General features: G+C 38.7%; 3 protein-coding genes across 3 annotated transcripts; 2 read left to right on the top strand and 1 right to left on the bottom strand.

Annotated features, from left to right (window-relative positions):
- The first annotated feature begins 440 nt into the window (after positions 1-440).
- Positions 441-11,538, top strand: kcnj6 (potassium inwardly rectifying channel subfamily J member 6). Its single transcript, XM_026328175.1, has 4 exons — positions 441-497; positions 1,221-1,413; positions 7,394-8,314; positions 9,900-11,538. The coding sequence occupies exons 3-4, from the start codon at positions 7,417-7,419 to the stop codon at positions 10,250-10,252; spliced, it is 1,251 nt and encodes a 416-aa protein (XP_026183960.1). The 5' UTR covers positions 441-497; positions 1,221-1,413; positions 7,394-7,416; the 3' UTR covers positions 10,253-11,538.
- A 1,573-nt stretch (positions 11,539-13,111) lies between these two features.
- On the bottom strand, positions 13,112-19,418 carry rabgef1 (RAB guanine nucleotide exchange factor (GEF) 1). The gene is made up of 9 exons (XM_026329148.2): positions 19,100-19,418; positions 17,853-18,044; positions 17,317-17,522; positions 16,731-16,897; positions 15,989-16,070; positions 15,473-15,605; positions 15,008-15,099; positions 14,335-14,591; positions 13,112-14,018 (listed from the first exon to the last, which is right to left on the bottom strand). The coding sequence occupies exons 2-9, from the start codon at positions 18,029-18,031 to the stop codon at positions 13,602-13,604; spliced, it is 1,533 nt and encodes a 510-aa protein (XP_026184933.1). The 5' UTR covers positions 18,032-18,044; positions 19,100-19,418; the 3' UTR covers positions 13,112-13,601.
- A 1,399-nt stretch (positions 19,419-20,817) lies between these two features.
- LOC113143208 (uncharacterized) lies at positions 20,818-23,700 on the top strand. Its single transcript, XM_026328708.1, has 3 exons — positions 20,818-20,967; positions 21,791-22,093; positions 22,416-23,700. Exons 1-3 carry the CDS (start codon positions 20,833-20,835, stop codon positions 23,070-23,072), a joined length of 1,095 nt encoding a protein of 364 aa, XP_026184493.1. The 5' UTR covers positions 20,818-20,832; the 3' UTR covers positions 23,073-23,700.
- Positions 23,701-24,156: the final 456 nt, after the last annotated feature.

Below are 24,156 nucleotides of genomic sequence, written 5' to 3'. Positions count from 1 at the left end.
AAGGTTTCTGGTTAGCCTTGTTAGTGTGGGAGTACTCTGTTTTCTTGTCACCATGCAACCATTTTTATTCACCAAATCTCCACATTTTCCTTCCCTACTGCCTCCACATTAAGAATCACTGCTCTAGTGCCATCATCAGGTCAAAATTTTATGTTTTCATCACTAAATATCTCAAAAACTATCAATCCCATTGAGCTGGTTTGTGCTGATTAGCTAATGCTAAACAAAGACAGTGAAGTAAACATTACACCTGCACCTACGCAGTATGTGAGCATAATCAGCATGTTCACTGCTTTGTGTGACTGACTTTTGCTCTCAGGTATCTCTTGTAAAAATTAAAAAAAAAAAAAATCTTGATCTTAATGAGACTTTTTAAATAAACCTAAATATTTAAACCCATTCACTTCCCATTGGCAGCAAACATCCCACTAACATGGGCTGAAGGCAGACAGAATCCAGGACTAGGATCAGCACCATGGACAGCTCTGTATTATGAGGTACTGTATTTTAAACTCCATCACACATCTTATATAATGTCCTGTGTATATTATAAGTTCTCCAAATGTTTTGTGCACTAACGTGTATCTGCAAATTAACTAGTAGGCTAATTAAATCTGAAATAGTAATAATGGAGTGAAGACTAGACTAATATTTTCCTCTCAGTTATGGTGGAGTAGAAATAGAAAGCAGCATGAAAGTAATATATGTGGGCCTACAAATATCTCGGGTTTGTACTTAAGTGCAGTATGTTGGTAAATGTAGTTTTGTGTAGTTTATATCCTAATAATTGAAGCTGTTTTAATACAAACTTAAATTCTAATTTGTTTATTTTAAAGAAAAATATTTGTTGTGTTGTTTCCTTTGATGGAAAAAAATGCTAACTTGCATGTTGAAAACAACAACAAACAGACAAAAAAAAGTCGGAGCAGAAAGGGAAGGACCGGAAACAATGGGTCCCACTGGTGTTCGTTTATGGAATTAGTTCCTAATGATGTCTAGTGGTCCCAGGGTTTTGGGGACCCCTGAGGGTTTGGGGCCCCCCGGGCAGTTGTCCGATTTACCCACAGGCAATCCAGCCTTTCTTATTTCTCCGCCTCTTTCTCTCTCTCTCTCTCTCTCTCTCTCTCTCTCTTTCTCCACAGTATTTCTCTTCCTCCCGCTGCCTCTCTCTCTCTCTCTCTCTCTCTCTCTCTCAGTGCTCACCTATGTCTCTCTCCCAGCTGAGGGGTGGAGGCTGACGGCCGATGCCTTTTCTGTGGAGAGGATGGAGAAAAGGGGGAATTAGTGGCTGTTCTTCAGTCGGCTTTCGCACAGCGACCTGATAATCACAAACTACAAGCCCAGCGGTGAATTTTCATGGGACCAAAGAGGCTTAAAATGACCCGGGGAGTGAACACTGATCAGCTGCAGGAGGTATGCACCTTTTCCCTCCACTGCTCCTTGTAGCGATGATAGCTTGTTAAATGTTATATGGGGGGCGGTGGGGGTGGATAGTTACATAACAGTGCAAGGCGAATTAGATCATTAAGAAAATAAGCCCTATGCAAGAAATCACGCAGCTAGATATGAATATGAATGTTGGCTGTGGAGCAGCAGCCGCTTTTCTCCTGTGACATGATGAAGGGGAAGCAGCCTGGTAGGTGGAAGAAACTGGAAGGTGCTGAAGAAAAATGTTCCAGGCCCACGGCCTCACTTCATCACTACAGCAAAGATGAGGCTGCTAAACGAGCCTCACCGGCGCACACACAAAATGCAGCAAATCAGCCATGCAATTTTTTTTTTTTTTTTTCTTTTTTTGGAGGCTGTTATTATTGTCTGGATCACCTTTATTTCCATGACAACGGGAAATCTCCAGCCCGCTAGTTTGTTCTGTGCTTCCTGCAGATGCACCTGATCCCATCATGTAGCCTAGCCTGCTCCATAACAAAATCCTGTTGTTATGCCTAACAAAACTGTATTTCAGTCCATGTGGGGAGTTTAAAAATGCAAGTGATCTTCATTTACCTATTGCAGACCAACAACAGTGGAGCCAGTTATCTTCCAACTAGATAATTCAGGTTTATTCCCTAGAAAAAAGTTAGTGTCAAATTTTGGTGGGTAAAGGCAGAAGCGGTGCTTAAGTGACCAGATCATTATGGATGTAAAACTGAAAAGAAAAAAAATGTTGTTTTTGTGTTTGACCTTAATGGACATTATAGACGTTTTGATCCTTCTGATAAGATGCCAATAATAAATGGTTCACAAGCTGCAATTAACATATTTAGAAAATATTTGATAGGAACAAGCTTTGGGTTGCCAGTTTGTGAAAAATACCCCTCCAACATGACACATTTTGTGTATTTGCGGCTCGTTAATTCATTAGAAAGACCCCTCCTGTGGACCTGCTTGATGGTCTACCCTCTGAAAAAGTGCTGCAGAACATCTGGACGCAAATCCATTTATACGCTACATTTACAGTCGCAGTCTCGTAGGACTGTTAGAAATGCAACATTCTCTAATGGATTCTTAGAAACTGAGAAACCCACGACCCTTTGTTAATGCCAGCCTATAATAATAATATTTGCATTGATATTATTATTCAAAGCCATTAATTACAGGTTGAAAACCATTCCCTAATCAGAAAATGGTACCGACCCATTTTACTCTAGTATTCAGCTGTTCATCAGGTTGTGGCATGAACAAATTTGATTCAATGAATTGTATTTATGTATTTATTCCTATTTACCTTAATCAGGAAACTTGAGGTTGAGATTTCTTTTTCAAGAAAGACCTAAGAACAAGGAACATTCATAAATCTGCACAAGCAACATAATGAAGTCAGATAACCACAATCCACAGAGTATTAATAAAAACAGTTACAGGGGTCATATTAAAAATTAGATAATAAAGCTTTATAATCACCACGGTAAAAGAAACAGTCTACTACAAAGATTTAGTCCTGCAAGATTTAGATGAGAGAAGATATGGAAAGTCATTTAGAAGCTTTAATGTTAGGGCCTTATCAGTAAACATCCTGAGATGATTCAAATGTCAGCAACAGAAAGCAGTAGTGGCTCATAAAAATAACTAATATCCTCTTTTAGAAACACCTCCTATTTAATGTGAAAATGATTTTTGGAGATGTTGTCGGTAGTGATTTTCCTAACCAGCTAATAAGCCGAGTTAATCTATAGACTGTCTTGTAAAGTAAAATATAGAGAAACTCTGGGAAAAGCAATAAATAAGAAAATCTGCAAATAATAAAATCTGTCATTTCAAACTCGCTTTAATTTTAAGACGCTGATTTTTAACGATGCTTTTTCTGCAAAGTAACTAGATGTTGTTTAAATATTGTCTTTCTCTTATAAGACCTGTTCTAGTGTAATTAAACTCTACCAGTCATTTCCTACTACATTTGTTGTACAATCTTAAATAACAGTAATAATAATAAGTGTGCTAATGCCTACTGAAATCATATTCTTATCCAATACTATTTAGTTGCTTGGGTTTGTTGTTACCTCTGCTAAAAGCCGTCGGAGTTTGTTTGTGGTATTACCCGGTCAAGTCTGCAAACAGAGGGGAGCAGAAACCGACCGACTTCAGTGTCTCGGTCAATTTCTGGAGGAAATATCCTGGAAATAATACAACATTTAGGTTGGTAACATAATTCAACACCCACCAGAACTTCACCTGCTCGGGAGTCCAGCTGAAGATGTTATGTTTTTCCCAGTCAGAAAACAATAGCAGCAGTTGTTTCACTGTACCATTAATGAGAGAGTGCATTTTCTGGAGAGAAGGGATTGTGTTTGCTGCAATGTTGTTATTATTATTTACAGCAGCACAGTCTTTACTCAATCTGGCTGCCCCATTAAAACATAAGAAACGTCTTAGCTAGTAAAGTTAGTAACGTATAAATCTACTATGTAAACAGTTCAAATTACAGTTTCATCATTTTCATCTGAGAAAATTACCATGTGAAGATTTAAACATTATTCGCATGGGACATCTTTACTTTCTGTGCTCAGCTGTTTGTAGCTAAGCCTAAAAATAGCACGTGTCCCTATGCAGCCTCAGCTTGATTTTGGCCACATCTGGATCTAGCTACCTGGTTAACAGTGTCCCCCACACAGCAGAGTTAATTGAAAAGAGAATTAGAAACTGAATCATGAATAAAATAAGTGTCTGCTGATGTGTTCGCAACTTGTTAGAACTTGGCACTGAAGGTTTTAGCTGAATTTATGACGACGATAGAGAATAAACAAAACCATCAGATTATGGTGGATACAAGAACACATCCTAATTTGTCACAACATAGTTTTTATTCTGTTGAGTATATAGGCATTATTGTCTCTGCCAGTAAACCGAGTACCACGACACTTTCAACTGGTCTTAGCTGCTGATTTACACATCCAGCATTATTTATCTAAAATCATATTTGTGTTCCCCTGCTGTTCACTCTCCTTTTTACTCTGATTTAGTCTCTACCAACTGCTGGAAGAAAAACTACCTGGCTCTTTAGATGTAAAATGTTCCACTGTTTTTCACCAGTTAGTCGCAGTCCCAGTTAGTCCTTAGCCGTCTGTTTATTGATGCAGCTGCTTGTTCTTAAAGAGCTTTGAGAACAGTGCGATAGAGTGATGAAAGTAAAGTTCTGAGTTGTAAAACAAAATAAGTTAAAAAACAATAAAATCCTCCACAGGGTTTAATGAGACTATAGATCATTTTCTTGGGGTTCATTGCCTTTCACATATATGTAGTCGCTTGATCCACTGTTAATATAAAAAAGTCAACTATAGCAGCTTTAATTTAATTCTTTCCTACGTGATGCAAGAGTTAATAAAAGCACTAGTAACAATTAAACCTGTTATTGATCATATCGGGCTTTGTTGTTTCCTTACTGTCAGTACCATAATAAAGTGCACTAAACAAGCCTGTATGATAATATTTCTATTCACAGATATTCATCTATTATGAAAAAAAAAAAGAAACAAAAAGAAACAGATGTGACATGAATGACAGCTTTATGCGTAAAGCAGATGCAGTGCATTGTTCTTCCCCGGGCCCTCTGAAACAGGATGAAACAGACAAATGTTATCCGATGCTGTGGCCTCGTCCACCACATTCCTGCTATATTGTGAGCACTTGGTAGACTGAGCTGTGCGTTGCCAGGGAAACCAGCGCTGCTCAAGCTCATAATATTCCCCTGTGAATGGAGAGCACAACGTCTTCAACACAGCCATTTGTTCCAGTGGTAAAAACACTGATGGTGGCTTAGGCTGTGTGCGGAGTAAAGGAGATCTGTTCTGATCTGACAGTCCACAGCGCAGCAGGACGAAAAAAAAAAAAAAAAAAACTCTTGATGTGACAGTCGAGTCAGGAGGATCACATAACAATTCGGCTGTATTTCATTTCAAGCGTGCCATGGATTTATTTTTACCCTAGTGGTGCTCGACTTAGCTCCTGAAGGAACATGCTCTGAGCAGTCTTAGTAGAAGTCTTCAGATTCTCTACTTAAGTAAAAGTACACTGTGAAATTACTACTCCATTAAAATTAAAAGTCCCGAATCTAAATACTTACTTACTTACTTACTTTGGTAAAAGTATACCAAAAATAATATTAAAGTACAGTTTTAAATGTAAAAGTGCTCAATGAAGAAATAAAACCCCTTTGGCTCTTACTAAACTCTTAAATGTTATTTCATTAGCGTTTCATTACTCAGGCTTTAATAGTATTTTGCTCTTATGTTTTGGTAGAGATGGAGCGAATCTATAGCTGGAGTCTGGAAATACATGCAAATATATTTTCAATATGGATTCATCTTCTAATAATAGTCCAAACATCATCATTATCAAAAACTAAAATAAAAAAAAACTAAAGGCAGCAAAGGAACCAATGAAATGAAATTACATAATAATAAATAGTAATTATTTTTCTGTCCATTAATTAATCAATTCAGTTCTTTTTGTAGATCTTGTTTGGTACTGTAGTTCAATCTGTGTCAAAGCATTATATTTTAGAAGGTCTTTATATGTTTTGTCTACAAAAATCCTAATTTGTAATTAGGGATTAAAGCTGCAGATATCAGAGCTTTGTTGTTTAACGTGTGCTACACTGAACGTCTTCTTGTTCTTAGGTCTTAGAGCAGTGCTCCATAGGGTAAAAACAAAATGAAGTGCTTGTATCACCACAGAGTAGTCTTAACCTAAAGTCGATGGTCAGGATACCAAGAAAATTAAATTTAGAAATGGCTACAGTTGACCTCAGCACTGTCATAGTTTCTAATCCTCCAGATATCTTCCATTTACAATTATCTTCTTCAGATACTGTTACTTTACAGTATGTTTTCCCTGTGGGTGCTGAGGAGCTCCCGAGCACCCACAGAGCATTGCAACCTAAATTCAGTGTTACACACTCACTCTTCTGTGCGGGAACTACTGTGACAAAGTATTATTTGCTTTTGGCAGTGTAGGTGGTGACACATTTTCCCTCTGCCTTACAGTAGCTGCACAGTTTCATGCTGAAACAGCTTAGTACATTGGTGAATTTGCATAGTGGACTCAAATCAGCTCACGTGGTGGTGATGCTGGAAACAATGGCAGAGTAGAGTCTATTGTTTACGATAATGTCTGCATGCATGTCATGTTTCTGTAGCTGCCACTCAGTCTGGGAGTACATCCACCTTTGAGCCTTTTAAATTTGTAATAGCTTTTTTTTTTTCACACTGTCCAGACTAAAGCAACATTTTTATCCCCCTGAAACAGAGTTTTTCCCGAAGGACCTCCAGTCCTGACGCACCACTTTGGTGTTTCAGTGTGTACAGGCTGAACTGACCCTCTGCAAAACGATGATGTAAGCGGTTCAGTTAACGTCAGAGGCTGTGCAGCTTTAAAGTTAAGATAACCTTTAGTTGCCTTTGACTATGAATGTGCATTTTAAATGCCAATATAGCTGATTACAGGCCAGGGCTGTGAGTTCATGCTGATATTGTCAGGTGGCATCACAACAATATAATAACGATTTGGTCGGCTGGCTGACGTGGGTGAAAACAGCATTTTACAATTTCTGAGTAGTAGTCTGACCCAAGTGATTTTTTTTTCCATAGCTGGTTTAAAGAAAAAAAGAAAACCATTCAATCTGCCCACTTAGGCTCCACTGTTATGTAGATTAGGATGACTGTTACATCCTACTATGCTGTATAGTCTGCAGTAATGTAAAAAAACAGCGCTGGTCTCGTCAGGTCTTATTTAAAGTGGCAGTTCCACAAATTACTCATAGGCAACATGATATGTTTTTGTTGTAATATATTGTTCGGTACAGTGCTTAACATATTTTCTACTGTTGAAAGTCTCCATTGTCTGTAATTGCAAAATCAACTGACTTCCTCTCAGTAATATCATGTTTCCTCTCTTACAGGCGTGAATCCACCCAGAAACCCCATGGAGCAGGATGTGGAGAGCCCAGCCATCATCAGACAGCCCAGATTACCAAAGCAGGCCCGTGAGGACCTGCCCAAACAGCTGGTGGAAATGGACAGGGTTAAGAAGATCCAGCGGTATGTCCAGAAAGATGGGAAGTGCAACGTCCATCACGGGAATGTTCGAGAGACATACCGCTATCTGACAGATATTTTCACCACACTGGTAGATCTCAAATGGAGGTTTAACCTCTTCATCTTCGTGTTGGTGTACACGGTCACATGGCTCTTCTTCGGCTTCATGTGGTGGCTTATTGCTTACGTCCGTGGTGATCTGGACCATATAGCTGACAACCAGTGGACTCCATGTGTCAACAACCTCAATGGGTTTGTATCAGCTTTTCTGTTCTCCATTGAGACGGAGACCACTATTGGTTATGGATATAGAGTAATCACGGACAAATGCCCCGAGGGGATAGTTCTGCTTTTAGTTCAGTCGGTGTTGGGATCTATCGTGAATGCCTTCATGGTGGGTTGCATGTTTGTTAAGATCTCGCAGCCCAAGAAGCGAGCTGAGACACTAGTGTTTTCCACCAATGCGGTCATCTCAATGAGAGATGGACGACTGTGCCTGATGTTCAGAGTCGGAGACCTCCGAAATTCGCACATCGTGGAGGCTTCAATCAGGGCTAAGCTTATCAAGTCTAAGCAGACCAAGGAAGGGGAGTTCATCCCTTTAAACCAGACGGACATAAATGTAGGTTATAACACGGGAGACGACAGGCTTTTCCTAGTTTCGCCCCTCATCATCTGCCATGAGATAAATCAGAACAGCCCCTTCTGGGAGATCTCACAAGCCCACCTGACCAAGGAAGAGTTGGAAATTGTTGTTATTCTGGAGGGGATGGTCGAGGCCACAGGTGAGTCATCAGAGTTATATAGTCAAAGTGCGTCTGTCTACTTACAGTAGCTGTTTGTGACATTATCATGCTGTACAATAGTATGTACGTTATGTATGTAGTTGTTCACTGGATTTGACAGTGCTGCACAATGAAAATAGACCTGCTTTAGAGACGTAGCCTCATTTTCAGTCACAGACCTGCTTTTTCATGACAGTGCATCTCAATAAATATCAGTAAGTGTCTTTGATTGACTAAAGAAAACATAACAGGGACTCAGATGGGCTATTTTTAGTCATGCTTCTGGTATAGTCTGCCTGTTGGTCCACCAATTTGGCCTAGATTGAAAAATCACAACCACTATTTAATGGATTTCTCTAAAATTTGCTTCATACATTAATGCTCTCCAGGGAATGAAGGCTGCTGACTTCGTCTATCCTCTAACTTTTCTTTTAGTGCCAATTTCAGGGTGAAGATTTAAATTTTCAAGCACTTTTGTTTATGACCAGAACCCTGAAAACGAATGACATTCCCATCAGCATCAGCCGCACTCCATGTTTAGTGCTGATCAGCATGCTGACACATAACTGCACATCTTGAAAACCTCCTCAAGTTATAATAAAATCCTCATCCTGACCAGTAATCTCTATATACTATCACCATGCACCTGGCTCCATGTGAGCAGCTTTCATTTATGTAATTTCATTTTATACATTTTATCTCATTGTACAAGTACAGAGAAGCATAAAAGATAACACTCAAGTTTAAGTACTTCAGATTTGTATTTAAGCATCGTACTTAGATTTCACCACAGGGGTGAATAAATATTACCTGAAACATGTATATACAGACAGATCTAAACGTTTAGTGTTGCATGTTGTGTATAAAATAGAGATGACAGGATCAGCGGGTTTCACAGTGAGTGTACAGTGTATCTCATCCAATACTTTTGCCCCATGCTGTGGTAGATCATAAACTGGTATGTGATCATTTGTCTATCAGGCATAATAAAATGAACCAGGTACATAATATCTGAATGCTGTGTTTTGAAGCAGCTGCTGGAGGCTCACAGAGGACTCTGTTCCCTGCAGACAGCTGAGCCAAAGAGCATACTGTTAAAAAACAAAACACAAGTAAATGATGTCAGAAAACTGGTGCAATGTAACAAGGTTTACTGAAGTACTGCACTTAATAGCAAATTTGAGGTTCTTCCACCTGTTTTATGTTAATTTTGCTTTACTTACTTCTACTATTAAAAATGAATGCGACTCCACTGCAATTACATGACAGCTGTAGTTACTAGTTATAGATTTTACATACAATATGAAGGGCTTATAAAAGTTTTCAGCGTCAGTAGGTGTAGGGTTTGTCATCTGTGCAGCTACAGAAACAATTGAAAGAGGAACTGCTAAAGGTAATTTGGCATGGCTTTAGTGGTGGCAATTTGCCAAAATAATAGAAAAAAAATAGCTTGATTTATATCAGCATAGCTTACTGGCAACTTTATATTTATTTCCACAGCTGAGGGACAAACCTCTCAAAACCTAAACTAAAACTAGACTTTTTCTATAATCTTTTAATCCCTAATGTTGCACTGTGTCTCTAGGCATGACATGCCAGGCGAGGAGTTCATACATTAGCAGTGAGATCAAGTGGGGCTACCGCTTCACGCCAGTCCTGACACTGGAGGACGGTTTCTATGAGGTGGATTACAACAGCTTCCACGACATCTATGAAACCAACACACCCACTTGCAGTGCCAAAGAGCTTGCTGATATGGCCAGCCGCACCCGCTTGCCCCTAACATGGTCACTGGGCAGTAAGCTGAGCCAGCAGGGGCTGCCAGAGTCTGAGCAGGAGGGTCAGGAGACCAAGACCACTCTGGACAACCAGGGACAGAGTCAGCAGACTGAGAGGAACGGGGACATTGCCAACATAGAGAGTGAGTCCAAAGTGTAGCGAGCATGATGGAGGGAAGGACGGTGAGTTAAACGTCATAACTGGACCATGCTGTACTGTACATCTCCCATTTGGGATGACCACACAAGCTTGCAGAGCAGAGCTGAGAGTTGAGGTATTAAACAAGGACCAATGAGAGCAGTAGACCAAGTATCCCTGCACCGAGTATCACTTTTTCTCAGTGATTTACACTTACCCCAAAAACAACAACAAAACATGTAGACATGTGGCCCACCGCTGAACTGAAAACCCTTTGCGGCAAGTGCATGTTTCAAATATAATGTGATGTCCTCCTGATGAGATTCCTATTATTTTTTCTATTAAAATATTCTTAGGGGCATTTGCATAAGTATTTTTGTATATACTATAAAATGTTTTGAACTTTTTTGTTTTGTTGCAGTGTGAATATTTGACAGATGTTTGATACTAATTCCTTTAGGTTAGTTCTGTATATATTCTATGCCTTACTGTATGTATAAAGCTTTCATTATTTGTTTTTCAGAAATATATAAGCATGTATAAACATTATCTGCAGTTAATTTATCTTGTATTGTGTATATACTGTATGATGAAAACGTTGTAAGAAAAGCATACATCTCAATGGATGCAAACTCTAGTTTAACCAATGACAAATTCTTCCCCCTATAATAGATGTTTGTTTGAGGTAGTACAATACTATTCCTTGAGAAGCCATGACTTGCTGTTTAAAGCTGAGTGAATTCAGACACTGGCCCTTTAAAACTGCATTTGTCACTTTTGCACATTGGAGGCCTCTGGTGGAGAAGACAGTTGCTATTTCAGGCTCCAGAAATCCCTCACATGTCACCTAACAGTATCGAGAATAAATAAACAACAAATTGCATATTATGTACTTGATTTGTATTGTGAATGTTTCATCTCTCAAATAGTCCTGATGACATAAATAGTACTAAGATCCTTAAGTGAACACGCTAATACCAAAGTGTAAACTTGATTACAAATTTATAGTGGTAGTTCTTAAGTGATTACAGAATTTTTTTATTTAGATCACGTGTCAAAAAAAACCATAAATAATCAACTTGGAAACAACCTGGAGACATAAACCTGGTGAAGGCAAAAATAGCTATAAGCACTTGCTGAATAAAGCATCTCGTACTGGAGAGGGCTACTGTGTGTCCTTGCCTTCAGGCACAGGCATTGTTTTTCCCTCAAACTAGGGGTGCCCAACCCTGATCCTTGGGGGCCACTGGATCTGGTATGTACAGCCAATAAGAAGCTGATCCAGGTAATCAGCAGTGGGTAGGAAATGGTTAGTTGGGGGGAAAAAAGCAGGACAATGCCCCTCCAGGACCAGGGTTGGGCACCCAGACGAACAACTCATGGCCAGTGGAGCAGAAAGTGTGGATGCTGCACTGTGGAGGAATAACGGAGCACTTGCTGCATGCAACACAGAGGAGTGATCAGGTACTGTGTTGGTGACAAGTTTTTGTAAGTTTTATTGTATAGTACAAAGCCACTCTGCTGAAATTTGGGAAAATAATATTCCCTGTTGTAATATTATAATAAATAATTATTCATATAATCATATATTTTATGCTCTTCTCAGACAGTCCAAATGATGTTTGTTTTATGTATTTTTAACAGGTGCCCGGGAGGCAGATTGAAAGTTTGGAAGTAGTAGTCATGGACATGGACCTCTATGAAGGCAGGTATGTGACCACCAGTCAGTGCCGATGCCACTGCACAATATCATTTCAAAGTAATCAGAGCATAGACAGAGTATGTGGTCTTACGAGTTACTGATGCAGCTAAAACCTGGTTATCTTGAAAACTCAGATACACAATTCAGAATACAGTTAAAAACAGAGGCTGGATACATAAAGTAATACGTAAAGAGAAAATGCTTTAAACTTAATGGAACAAATTGATTTTATTTAATTTTCAGTATGATACAGAACAATTAAAAGAAAAAACCTGAATGAAATCAATATTTAGTGTGATCACACCAACATTTATTATTACAGTTTGATGGACACTTTGTCACTAAACACTTAAGTGTAATGAAATATGGTTTTATAACCATGAAATGTGCACAACTGGCTTAAACACTAAATTAAACTAAAATTCAATTTTCTAAATTTGCCTTTAGTTGATATTGGTGTTTTTTTTCTTTCATATTTAAGAGTGTATTTGAAGAATAATGCTGGTGTTATTTTATATTTTCTTACTGCCAACAAAAAACACCAAAACCAACAATGTGTTTAAAGACACCCCATAAATATGTAGTTTTAGTTTAAAGGTGTATCAGCTGGCTAACTATGAATTTATTATTGGTTTTGGTCTCAGTAAGAAAAATAAATATTACCAGACTTGTTGCTTAGGGTGATTCCTCAGCTTTAAATTAGCTAATTTCATTTTAGATTTTAAAAAAAATCAACTGATGTTTAAAAACACAAGTTAATTATAAGAATTAACAGGATAAATTTATCTAGCTTATGTGATGCTAGCCTGGATTTATTAAACCCAACATAAAAAAAGCTTCAGTTCTCTTTGCAGGTGAGTAAATATTATCACTTACAGTAATTTCAGTTTTTTGTAGTTTTTCCCATTCCCTTTAGTAGAATTAATAATGTCGCTATTCAATTTAATGATCAACACGCAATAAAACCAGTAGTACGCCAGCAGTGTTTCAACAGTCGGTCTGTTTTTATATTAGTACCATTATATATACCATTATACCATGCAGCAGAAAATGACAACTAAGTCAATATTTTGAAATGCATTACTCATAGTTTTATATGACATGGTTATCAGATTCCAATTAACAAAGGTGAAGATCCAGAAGGCCTCTCAAAAACAGTAAAACCTAAAAACAAAGTACAGTGTTAAAAAAATTTTATGTTTTTAAAAAAATATAATACAAATAAAAACCAAAGGGGCTCTTTAAATAAAGTTGAAACTTAGACTTGCCAAAACCAGTGGTTTTGTATTCTATGTACACTCAACAGTGAGCAGTAAGTTGTGATTTTGGACACTTAGTAACATTGATTATTTAGCATCATCACTAATAGAGCATGGCATTTTTAGCAGAAATTACTTTTTCGTTCTATTACTGAATTTTTGAGGGTACTCAGACACTCAAATGAAATGGTGGAGAGGAAATGTAGAGCAATATATAGTAAATAGGAAGTGACGTCGTAAACAGCCTGGGCCTTTAAGGTGTAGAAGAAGCAGGATAAGGCTTCAAACGTTTCTGGAGTTTTGTGCATGTGCGATGTTATGTACCATTGAACCTAAAACACAGGCAATAGGCTAATTAGGCAGGAGTCCCTTTACTGTATTTGAAATATTTTTCCTCCCTTTGTAGACTCTATCCAGCAAACACCTGGGGTGTGAGGGGTGGTGGCAGGTTGTCGTTGTCCATGTTGTTTGCATCAATGGCAGAAACTGTGCAAGAAAGAATCTCCAGTGGGTATTTCTCCATGATGACCTGCACCTCCCGCTCTACGGTCTCAGGCCAGGAGAGAAGGTCTGCCTGTAGGCTCCGAGCAGCCTCCATCAGCCTCTCCTGCCGGTTGCAGAGGCCTGACAGCAGCTCCAGATTGTGATTGACCTGAGCCAGGACAGGGTTGGTTGCAGTCGTGCCAAGTGCTGAACCAGTGTGGGACCACTCGCCCTCTGAGCTGAGTCGTGGTGAAGCTTGGCCTGACATGTAGCGCTCAAATTCCTCAGGGGAAAGGTTGAGAGACTGAGCATCCAACTTCTCAATGAAGGCCGCAGCACAGCACTACAAATAAAATAGAGATAGAGACAGACCAGCTCAAATTAAAGAGGTAGTACAACATTTTTGGACTAATTTGCTCTTCAGTGGAGTTATTTAAGACCTCATTTCATGTCTCTGTTAAAATAAGGCTAAAGCAGTTGGTTTGCTTAGCACGAAGACTGTAAATGGGACAGGAAACAGCTAGTCTGACTCTGTCCAAACCTTTTTAAATTTCAGCACAAAACAAAATGTTTGGACGTATAGTATTGGTGTGAAATTGTACCCCAGCTCAAACTGGCTCTGATAAGTGTTTAAAATAGGAGAAGAAAGAAAAAGAGACCAGGTTGGTGAAGTAGTATCCATCCTCTCCGGTCATCAGCCTGCTGGGATTACAAAAGCGGGTGATGTACTGGATGTTGGACTGAAGTCGTGGAGGATTAGCCTTGAGCACAATGTAAATGAGTGCAGGGAGAAAGTCGTCAGCAGAGGCGGGCTCTTTCTTGGTGATCCTAATGGCACTGAAGATGTGTTTACTGCAGCGTGTGATGCACACAAGTTTGTCCCGAGGAACCCTCTTCGAGTCCATCTCAATGATATCTGGGATTTGATGCAGACAGATTGATCACAAAAATGTAAACAATTCACTAGATGAAGCAGGTTGTTTGAGATTTTTACCATCTCTCACTGAAACGTCTCTCTACTCTCTAATAGTGGTGTGTGGATGTGGAGGAATAAAACACATATTATACAGAACATTGACGCAAGTATAAGTGAAACCTATTTATTTATAATCCAGACTGACTGAGGTCATTTAAAAAAATGCACTATACAGCATCTAGGCTTTGCTACTTGCACCACCCAGAAACAATTTAGTGTTGATAATGTGCCTGTGGGTTTAGTTACACATGAAGGTAGAATATTTGGGGCTTAGTCATTCCTTTTCAAAAAGTCTATTTTGTTATTTTTTAATTTCTATTTAATTTCAGCCACACTGGTAGTTCAGGCACACTGACCTGTTATTGCCTTGACCACATTCTCAGAGACTTCTGGGATTTCTTCATCCATAGACACACACAGCATCTGGATGGTAACCCAGTGCAGGGCCCTGCAACACAAAGAATCAACACTGTGTTCATTGGAGTTAACCTAAAACTGTATACATATGTGTATGTATATATATACTTTTTTTTTTTTGGACATGATGTACACATTTGTTACAGTCAGTTCTCCCCAAAGGTGACAAACACATGCAGTCAGCAGCTGCCACTGTGCATTCACATGTAAGAAAAACATGGAGAACGCTACTAAAAATGGCTATTGTGTAATCAACTGCACAGACAAACTGACAGCATAAAGAAAAGTTTTCACAGACTGCTGAAGATTAAAGCGAACCAATGTGCAGTGATGCTTTCTAATGCTTCTGCTAAACTCTGTACTTTGAAAACATCACATCCTTATTTGAATCCAGGGAGGCCCACCTTATCCTACTCTGTGTGGCTAAGTCCTTCTTCTCGTCATCAGTGGTTTCTGGACAGAATACGCTCTTATACAGACGAGTCATGATGTACTTCTCCACTTGGTCCATAACTTGCTCGACAGAATCTGTAGAGCCTGGTGAACAACGATTTGTCAGACCACATTGGTTAAAGTCGTAGTCCCAAATATGAACAGGAAAATTCTGCTTTTGCTGCCATCTATTGGTTGCTTTATACTTGTTCCACACCTTGAGTACAGAGCATCACAGTTGAGAGTTTGTACAAACAAGCAAACAAGGTTAGTCTGGCTCCCTCTGTGATGTCTGACTTCACCTCACTTTGTGATGATGAGTGTAGTCAGGAGGACATGTGACCTGAGGCTTTAAATCATAAGAGGAATTGAGCTTTTCCTCTGTTAGACTGAATGTTTCAAGTTTAGTTTGTAATGAGAACTTATTGTTTTCCTGACATAACAACTGAATGTGGCAGATCTCAGGAAAGATATTTCTCCAAACCAACCTCTAAAGTGACTCATTAAGCGGTCAGCCATGCTCTGGTAGAAATCCTGAACACACTCCGAGAATTCTTCTGCGCTGAGATCCTGTGAAGACAAAACAAAAGCTGATGATCATACAGCGCTGATGACAATCATCTGTCTTAGATGTTCACAGCATTTCTAAGAGCGTTTATTTCTGTGAATGCTCTTAAACTTTTACATGCATTTCCCAAAAACAACACATATATGCACATGCTGTTAAGAGCTTCTTAGGTTTGAATGTCTGTGGTGCGGATGCTGAATACACTTACAGTGACTTTGCTTATTTAACTATTGAATTAATTTGTGCTTGTGTTGCAATTTTATTTTATATTGTTTTATAATCTAAATACATTACATGTTTCACATTAAATGTCACTTATAAACTTAAAGAAACAATAACAATGTTAATAATTTGTTTACTCCTGCAGGTTCTGGAGCTTCTTCAGATGCTTCTTAGGCTCCTATGAGTGGGTATTAGGGACTTATTAATCTGCAGTCATTTCTAAGAACTTCTTCAGTGACAGTGCTTGAGGGGAAACACCTCTTTAGCCTTTAGCTCAAGAGTCTTCCTGAAGATCAATTTTATAATCATCTTAACCTTAAGATGTTTTGAAGAAATGATGCTCAGATCATGAAAACATGTAACAGTTTCTCTGTCATTACAAATATTTTTATTGTGTAACTACATTTCAATTCATTTCTTGATTTCAGAGAACAACAGACCTTCTTGCTCGACATGTTCAGAATGAAGGCTCGACACTGCTTATGGATTTCCCGGCCGGGTTTCTGGAGGATTTTCAAGAAGTCCACAAAGTCCCTGGATACCTGGTCTGTATCAAAGCTGGCATGGCGGGTAATAGACGGGCTGGTTGTCTTGCCCTCTTGGGTTTCTGATGGGAAATAACCACTTTTAGAAAAAAATGGCTACTATCTTGTCAGCAGTGTGTGTCTACATGGAAGGAAGCCTGAGAGCCAATTCAGGCAGATTACATAAATCTACTTCCAGTGCAGATTTCCAAAATTCCAAAATTCCAAAATGCCAAATTCCTTATGCCCCGCAGTCAATGTAGAGTAAAATTCTTTGCCAAAAGCAGGAAACAATCAGGTTACATATCTTTAAGTCAGATGTGTTACAGCATATAAATACCAACCTTAACCCCAAAACCCGACTGTCATATTTCAGTCTAGCTTAAATAGGCAAAGCATAAATTGATGTGTTAGGCATCAAAACATTTGGAAAGTGTAAAAAACTGGTAAGTCTACAGAACTGCATGTTGTGTTCATTTTTGTTGTGTTAATGTTGTGTCACCTTTCTTGGGAGGAGTGCGTGATGAAGGGCTGAAAAACTTCTTAACAGTGGTCACTTTTCGTGTTTTCTCATTGGTCTTCTTCTCCTCAAACTTAGAAAAGGGCCCTAGAGATGTGTGCCCTGGGTGCGAAGGAGTGGACTGGGAGTGGGACTGGGTCTGGACTCCGTGACTACTGGCATATGCTGCCTCCTCCTCTCGCTGCAACCTGGGATCAAGAAAAAAAATTACAAAACGAACAGCACATCAATCAAAATTTTCAGTTTCAGGGTTGTGCCAATTCAGCTGAGAAGAAACTGAGAAAAAACATAAGAAGCAATTTTCTGCACTCTCTGACATTACATTATAAATGTTTCATTTTCATGAATTGGTTCAGCTGATTTATTTTATAAGAAAATTATATAAAGAAAAAAAAGAAAGCTAGTTAATTTGCTAAATGTTTCAATTACTTTCCCTCTTTGCAAACTCAACTGAGAAGTCCTGCAAGGCATTTTTTCAAAAACCAGATACTGAATTTATAGGCGAGTAACAGTCTTACTTTTCAGCCAAAGCCCAGTCGTCCTGGATCTGTTTCTTGTGAGCCCGCTGGTACTCTTCCCTCCAGCACTTGGAGCACAAACCCTGCCATGCTGCGTTGCCATAGTAACCGCATCCCTTTTTGCACAGCAGGTCTGATTGGTCTACATGTATCCCTCGTCTCTCCGTCCGCTGACTCATGATGCTGGACTACCTGGAATGAAAAATTCATCATCTGATTTATTGGCGGATTTATATGTAACACTGTACAGACTGATCTCTACTGTGCTGTCTGCACAGTGCAGTTATGACATTATATGACATATGAATTATATGCACTTTGAGTAATGTCGACTCAGTGTGGACAAAAACAGCCCTTCCATGTCATGTTAGTCAGATACATAATAAAATAAATACAGATAAATATATAATTTTAGGTGAACGCTAATAAGTCTGTTGGAAATTATATTGGGTAGTTCTATTTCATAGCCATATTTGTTGCTTTATTCTATTCCAATTTAAATATTTGAATCTTTGTTTATACGTTTTCTGTGTGTAACATCGTAGGGGCTACAATTACCTTTCCCGTTTGAAAAGAGCCACTGCTCTGCTTGTTTACCAACTATCCCTGCCCTTCCAGTTTCTGAGTGACTGAACAAACCTGATCCAGGTAATCAGCAGTGGGCAGGGCAGGGATAGCTGGAAAACAAGCAGGGCAGTGGCTGTGAAGTACCTGGGATGGCTAACCTCTGCTATATGTTAAAAAAGACACCATTATTGCAGCCAGGATGTCCTGCAGACAGGTAAAGGGAGTAAATGGCTGAAGGAAAATGAATATTATTGCACACTCAAATTATATATGTAGTAAACCTTGGACTTTTTCGGCACCAAGAGTCCTTGACCAGTCAGCCCATTTTGCCTGGTGGGTAATCCAACCTTGTCTGACTGTGCTGGAGCTATAAACACTGGTGTTACAGCAGATGTTTAGTGTTTTGATGGTGGTGGCTGGTAGAGAGCGCTGTCACGCAAAAAAAAAAAAACTCCCATAGGTGTTCAATGTAGTTAAGATCTAGTAAGAGTGAAGGCCATGGTACATGACTCACGTCGTTTTAATGCTCATGATGAGCCCTGCTGCCTAGCGATAAAAGATCTGAAACCATGAGTCCTTCTTTATTAAGGCGGTCTGCTGGTCAGCTATAACTGGCAGTCGCTTACGGAGCAGAGAAGAAAGTTAGCTCACCGTCTAATCCCTGGCTGCTTGTTACTCACCTGTTCTGTTTTCTCCAAGCCGAAACAGGAACAGACCTCCTCCTCCTCCTCCTCCTCGTCGTCGTCGTCGTCGTCGTCCCTGCCCTGAGTGATGGCCACGACCAAGGTCAAGACGCTGACGGCTGCTTGACAACAATCTGCTGAGCGCACATTTACATTTAGATTAGATGTGTTTCTGCCATGTGTGATCTGACAGCGAAACAATAACTGTTTTAAGATCAGGCCGTTTCAAAGGCGATGGATGTTTTGATCCTGTGAGTTTGGGGTAATTTCAAGTCTCCTCACTTCCGCATCAGCGACTATTTGTCAAGGATTGTTGAATGTCGTCACCTAGCACGGCACTACGAGGCGAGGGTCAGGTGGCCGGCGGAAATCACCGAACGAGTACGGAGAGGTCTCGCTCTTTCTTTACTTTTGTTTATTTTTTTGAAGAAACGATACCAGAAACAAACAAGCAGTGAATTGAAACAGAAACAATATATCTGAGCAGGACTGGACAGTTACGTTACATATAAATACTTTTAGTAACCACCTCTGAATGATAAACAGTGTACAGTATTCAGACAATAATGTTACTGTATGTCCTTATTTAAATGTGTATGACTTTTTAATGCAAATTAACTAAGAGCTGATCTTTCCTGATCCTGTTGTATTTTGGATTATATACTGTACCACGCCCCCCTTGTTTATTATATACAGTACAGAGGCTATAAGAATAAAGTGAAATAATATATAATATAAAATCTAGTGTATAAGTAGTGTTGATGTTCTATAAGTGGATTTTAAGCAGTAAGTCTCTCCCTCACAGTGAGCTGGCTCCTTGCTTATTGACATTATGGTTAATGTTCAGTGGCTGTGTCTAAGTCAAAATGCCCATCTGATTACAGAAAGTGCTGTGATTTCAGTTTCATTTATGTGCCACACTGACTCTGAACCAGATTATTATTATAGGCATTGATATTTGTTCTAACAGACCAAATAGCAATTTGCTCTCTCTTCCTACCAGAGCATGGCCACAATTCTGAAATAGTGATTTATTTATTTATTTATTTATTTATTTACTGTGGGGCAGTGTTTTATTTTGTTGAATCACACTTCAAATAAATCTTGCACTTTCAATCCTTGGCATTGAATATGTATGGATGAATATGTTTATATAAATCAATATTGGTCCATGTCCCCTGCAGCCTGTCCCTAATGAATGAAAGAATTGGCTAAAAAGTAAAGTGTTGTTGTGATTTATTGTTTAGAACTAATTTATAAAGCATTAGTAATTGATTCAATAGCATAGTCATTAATTACAGTTTGGTTTATAAAGGTGCTTTATCAGTATGAACTAGAGAACCTCTTACTGAAAACTGCAGAACAACTGTGATTTTGGACGACCGACTTTGCCCTACCAGGAAAATAAAGTTGATATGCTGTTAACGTCATTCTCGCTGGGGCAAAATAAACATCCAGAGGGTCAGAAACACAGTTAACAAGCAGACCTGTTTCAAACACACATATTGTACACACACACCAACACACTGGTTAGAGAGACACATATAGCCATGATCCTGATGGGTCACAAGTTGTGTCTTCCTTCTCCAACCACTGTGCAGGAGCTGTTCTCTGTGGCTCGAGATGCTAGCATCATCCCGGATATTTCCTTGGATCCGGTCCTCACCACCTTTCTGTCACTGGACTCCTCTGCAGCTCTGCAGCATCAATATGCCTTTTTACAGCGAGGCATGAGTAGGGAGCAGCAGAGTAAATTCAGCCTGAGCCTGGCCGGAGAACTGGGAGGCAGCAGCAGGATCGTGTATGGAGGAGTGGGGGTTGTTGCTCTAGCTCTGTCCATGCTTTTTGACCAGGTTGCCCAACAAGTCGGTAGAACTTTTTTTTTTTAAATGAATCTCAATGTTTGTATGTCTTTATTGAATACTGTCTTCTGTAGTGTAGCTTTCTGAAATCAAAATAAGCTGATAATGACTACTCATGACTCTTCTTCAGTGCTGTGACATATTTGTTTTTAAAAAAAATCTTGATAACATTTAGATAGATTGTCATAAAATCTATAACAGAAATTCATGAAGTGTGATCTTTGTGACTTTTACTCAGCATTATGAGGTCAGAAATTAGTTGTCCAGTACTTTGTTTATTTATCTAATAGATTATTTTTTGTCCAATGAACATTATAGCTTCATAGGGATTGTAGACTCCTGTTAAAAGATAAGATAAGACAAATTTTATTCACCCCTGAAGAGAAATTCAGGAAAGGATTTTAATCCCTAGTTGACCTTATTATGGTCCCTTTCTAGAAGCTAGACAAGATAAGATTCTGATAGGAGGGAGCAAAGGTCTGTTTGTTTTATTTTGTTTGCTCAGTTTTTATGCTGTTATGAATTAGAATCATTTAGAGTTTGGGGTAAATAAAATTTGTCAGAGAAATTGAGAGCATTTTCTTTGACATGCAACAAAAGGTTCAGAACAACACACAAGTAGCAGAATACCTTTATTCAAACAGGGCATTTCTCAACACAGTCAGGGCTCTCTAAGCTATCTCTGAAATGTTATATGATTGGTATATGTAAAATGAGATGTAATACTTTTCTCAAAGCTTTTGGGGGGAAAATTGTATTCTGTTTATGTCCCTGCATTTGTTTTTTAAGGCAATATTGCACTGAAAAATTTTTGTTCTCTCCATAGGTCCGAGCACAAGGATCAGCAGAGGGGGACTCAACAAATCAGAGATCCCAGGCTAAGAAGATTTTTGGTGTCAGCAGCTCTTCCAGAATTGGATGGATCATCCACAGATACCTCCACCTGATCCCTAGCATTGCCAACAATCTGGAGATGATGGCTGAGACTACAGAGCTCTTTGACAGGTGGCTGAAACTCGAGCTGCTTGACCATTATGAGAGGATGACCACTAAGAAGAGAATGAGTTCAGTGGCCATGCAGCAGTGGTTCACAGGAGCTGCATTTCATCTACACATAAGAATTCACCAGGTCAGCACAGCCAAAAGTCAATAAAATTAAATGCATGTTTTTATTTCTGCTGTAGAACAGATATGTGCTTTGTGCATTACATGTTATCTGCAAAAATCACTACCCAAAAGAGAAAATTTGACTTACATCCATCAGGTATCCTGAAACTACATCAGTTATATGTTAATATTATTTTGTGGTCACTATGGTGGTCAGATCATTAACAGTAACCTCACAGATGAAAGCCACAAATGCTTGTGCATCCACATGCACCAGTTATGAGGAACTGAATTATCAAATATGAACATAATCACTGTGTTTTTTTTTTTTTTGGTTCTAACAGGTCCGACTGCACTCTGTGCCAACAGGATCAGTTGAGTCATTGCGAATTTCTTATAAAACTGGATTAAATCGGCTTGTTCAAGGCTTCACAGCCTATCTACGCAAAAACATTAAAGAGACTGAAGCTAAGGGTCTGAAAAAAACCCAAACCAGGACAGCCAGTAAACCAAGACAAACTAACACAACTAGATTAACCAATATGGCCTGCTCAAGTATTCATGTTTTTAATGTTAGCTTAGTTAGTTCAACCATGTCAACTCCTAGGTTTAATGAGACTGCTAGTCCCAGTTCAACTACTGAGATTAGCAGAAACTGCAAAATGAACGGATCCAATGAAGACTTTGGACTTAATGTATTGAAAGGAGCCAATGAAGCTGTTGTAGGTATGTTAAACAGAAAGACACTCAACAATTCAAATGAAAATAGCACAGAGGAGGAATCTGGCATGCCGGGTCTGTTAGTCATTGAGCCGTGGAGGAATGTGAGTCACAGTGTGCAGCATCATCCCTGTCAGTCTCCAGCCATACAACAAGCTTTGGTGACTCGTATTATAAATGCTCAGGATCTGGAGCAGAACAGAAACTTTTTTCTGTACCCTGAGAAAGTCTTTCACAGCCTGGTCAGGCAGAGGGATGACTTTGAGTTAAAGACAAGTTAGACTAAATGAGTAGTGTGCAATTAAATCTTCAGTCCTACAGCTGAACATAATATAACACTTATTTTTAGGAAACTATCATCTCTTTAGACACTTTCATGAAAATATTTTTGCTTCTTTTTTATTTTGCTATTAATGTGAGTCTCCTTGCATTACAAATTGAACTGGGATTAGGACACGGTTACCTTGCATTATTCTTGTTTCTTTAATTTGAATAGTTACCGCCTGCTGTTTCCCTCTGTTTCCATTTTTATGCTAAGTAACAACACCTGGCACCAGCTTCACTTGTGACATATACTCTCAGACTGTGTAACTCTCAGCAAGAAAGCAATAAACAAATTTACTAAAATGTCAAACTAATCCTAAATCCAACTAAAATTATTATTTTTTTTTTCCTGATACATTATATCATATCATGAGCATATATGCTCACCTGCCACTTTATTGGATACACCTAGCTAAAACTAATGTCTGTAACATGTTAGTGTTGCTGTGGGATTGTATGGCATTAAACTAAGAGGTATATTTTAAATTGGATATGTATTTAACTGACAAAACGCCACTATGTGTGTAAACTGTGTTTGTATAAATGATCAATTAGATTTTACTAAAGATGTTAGCTAAGTAAGTATTTCCAATCACTGTTTTTTTTCTCTTTCATTTAATAATAAAATATTACCAGTCAATTCAAACATTATATTGAAGTGACTTTTTGACAAAAAAGATTGACTGTGATATCTGCTAAATGAGTTGCATATATACTTTGTGTGTCTGTATCTTTTTTGTTTTTTACTAAATGACATGCTGTTCTATGACAGCTGTCTATTTTTACTTTATTTGCTTTTATCTATTGGAATTCTGTTTCATACTCTGCAAAATGTATAAAATAGCCTAATGTTGACAAGTTTGAGGGTTAAAGGAGCTACAGTTCAATGTTTAATGTAAAACTCATGAAACTAACTCATGAACTCAAAAAACATATTATACTGATTAGAAGTATTTAAATGTTTTACCTGTTAGAGATGGAGCAAATTTTAAAAGCCTAATGTTCTGATGGGTATTTTAATCCCTAGTTGATCATATTTTA

The sequence above is a fragment of the Mastacembelus armatus genome, chromosome 14 (assembly GCF_900324485.2).
Source record: "Mastacembelus armatus chromosome 14, fMasArm1.2, whole genome shotgun sequence".
NCBI classification, from domain to species: domain Eukaryota; kingdom Metazoa; phylum Chordata; class Actinopteri; order Synbranchiformes; family Mastacembelidae; genus Mastacembelus; species Mastacembelus armatus.
This window is presented reverse-complemented; position numbering and strand designations above follow the sequence as displayed.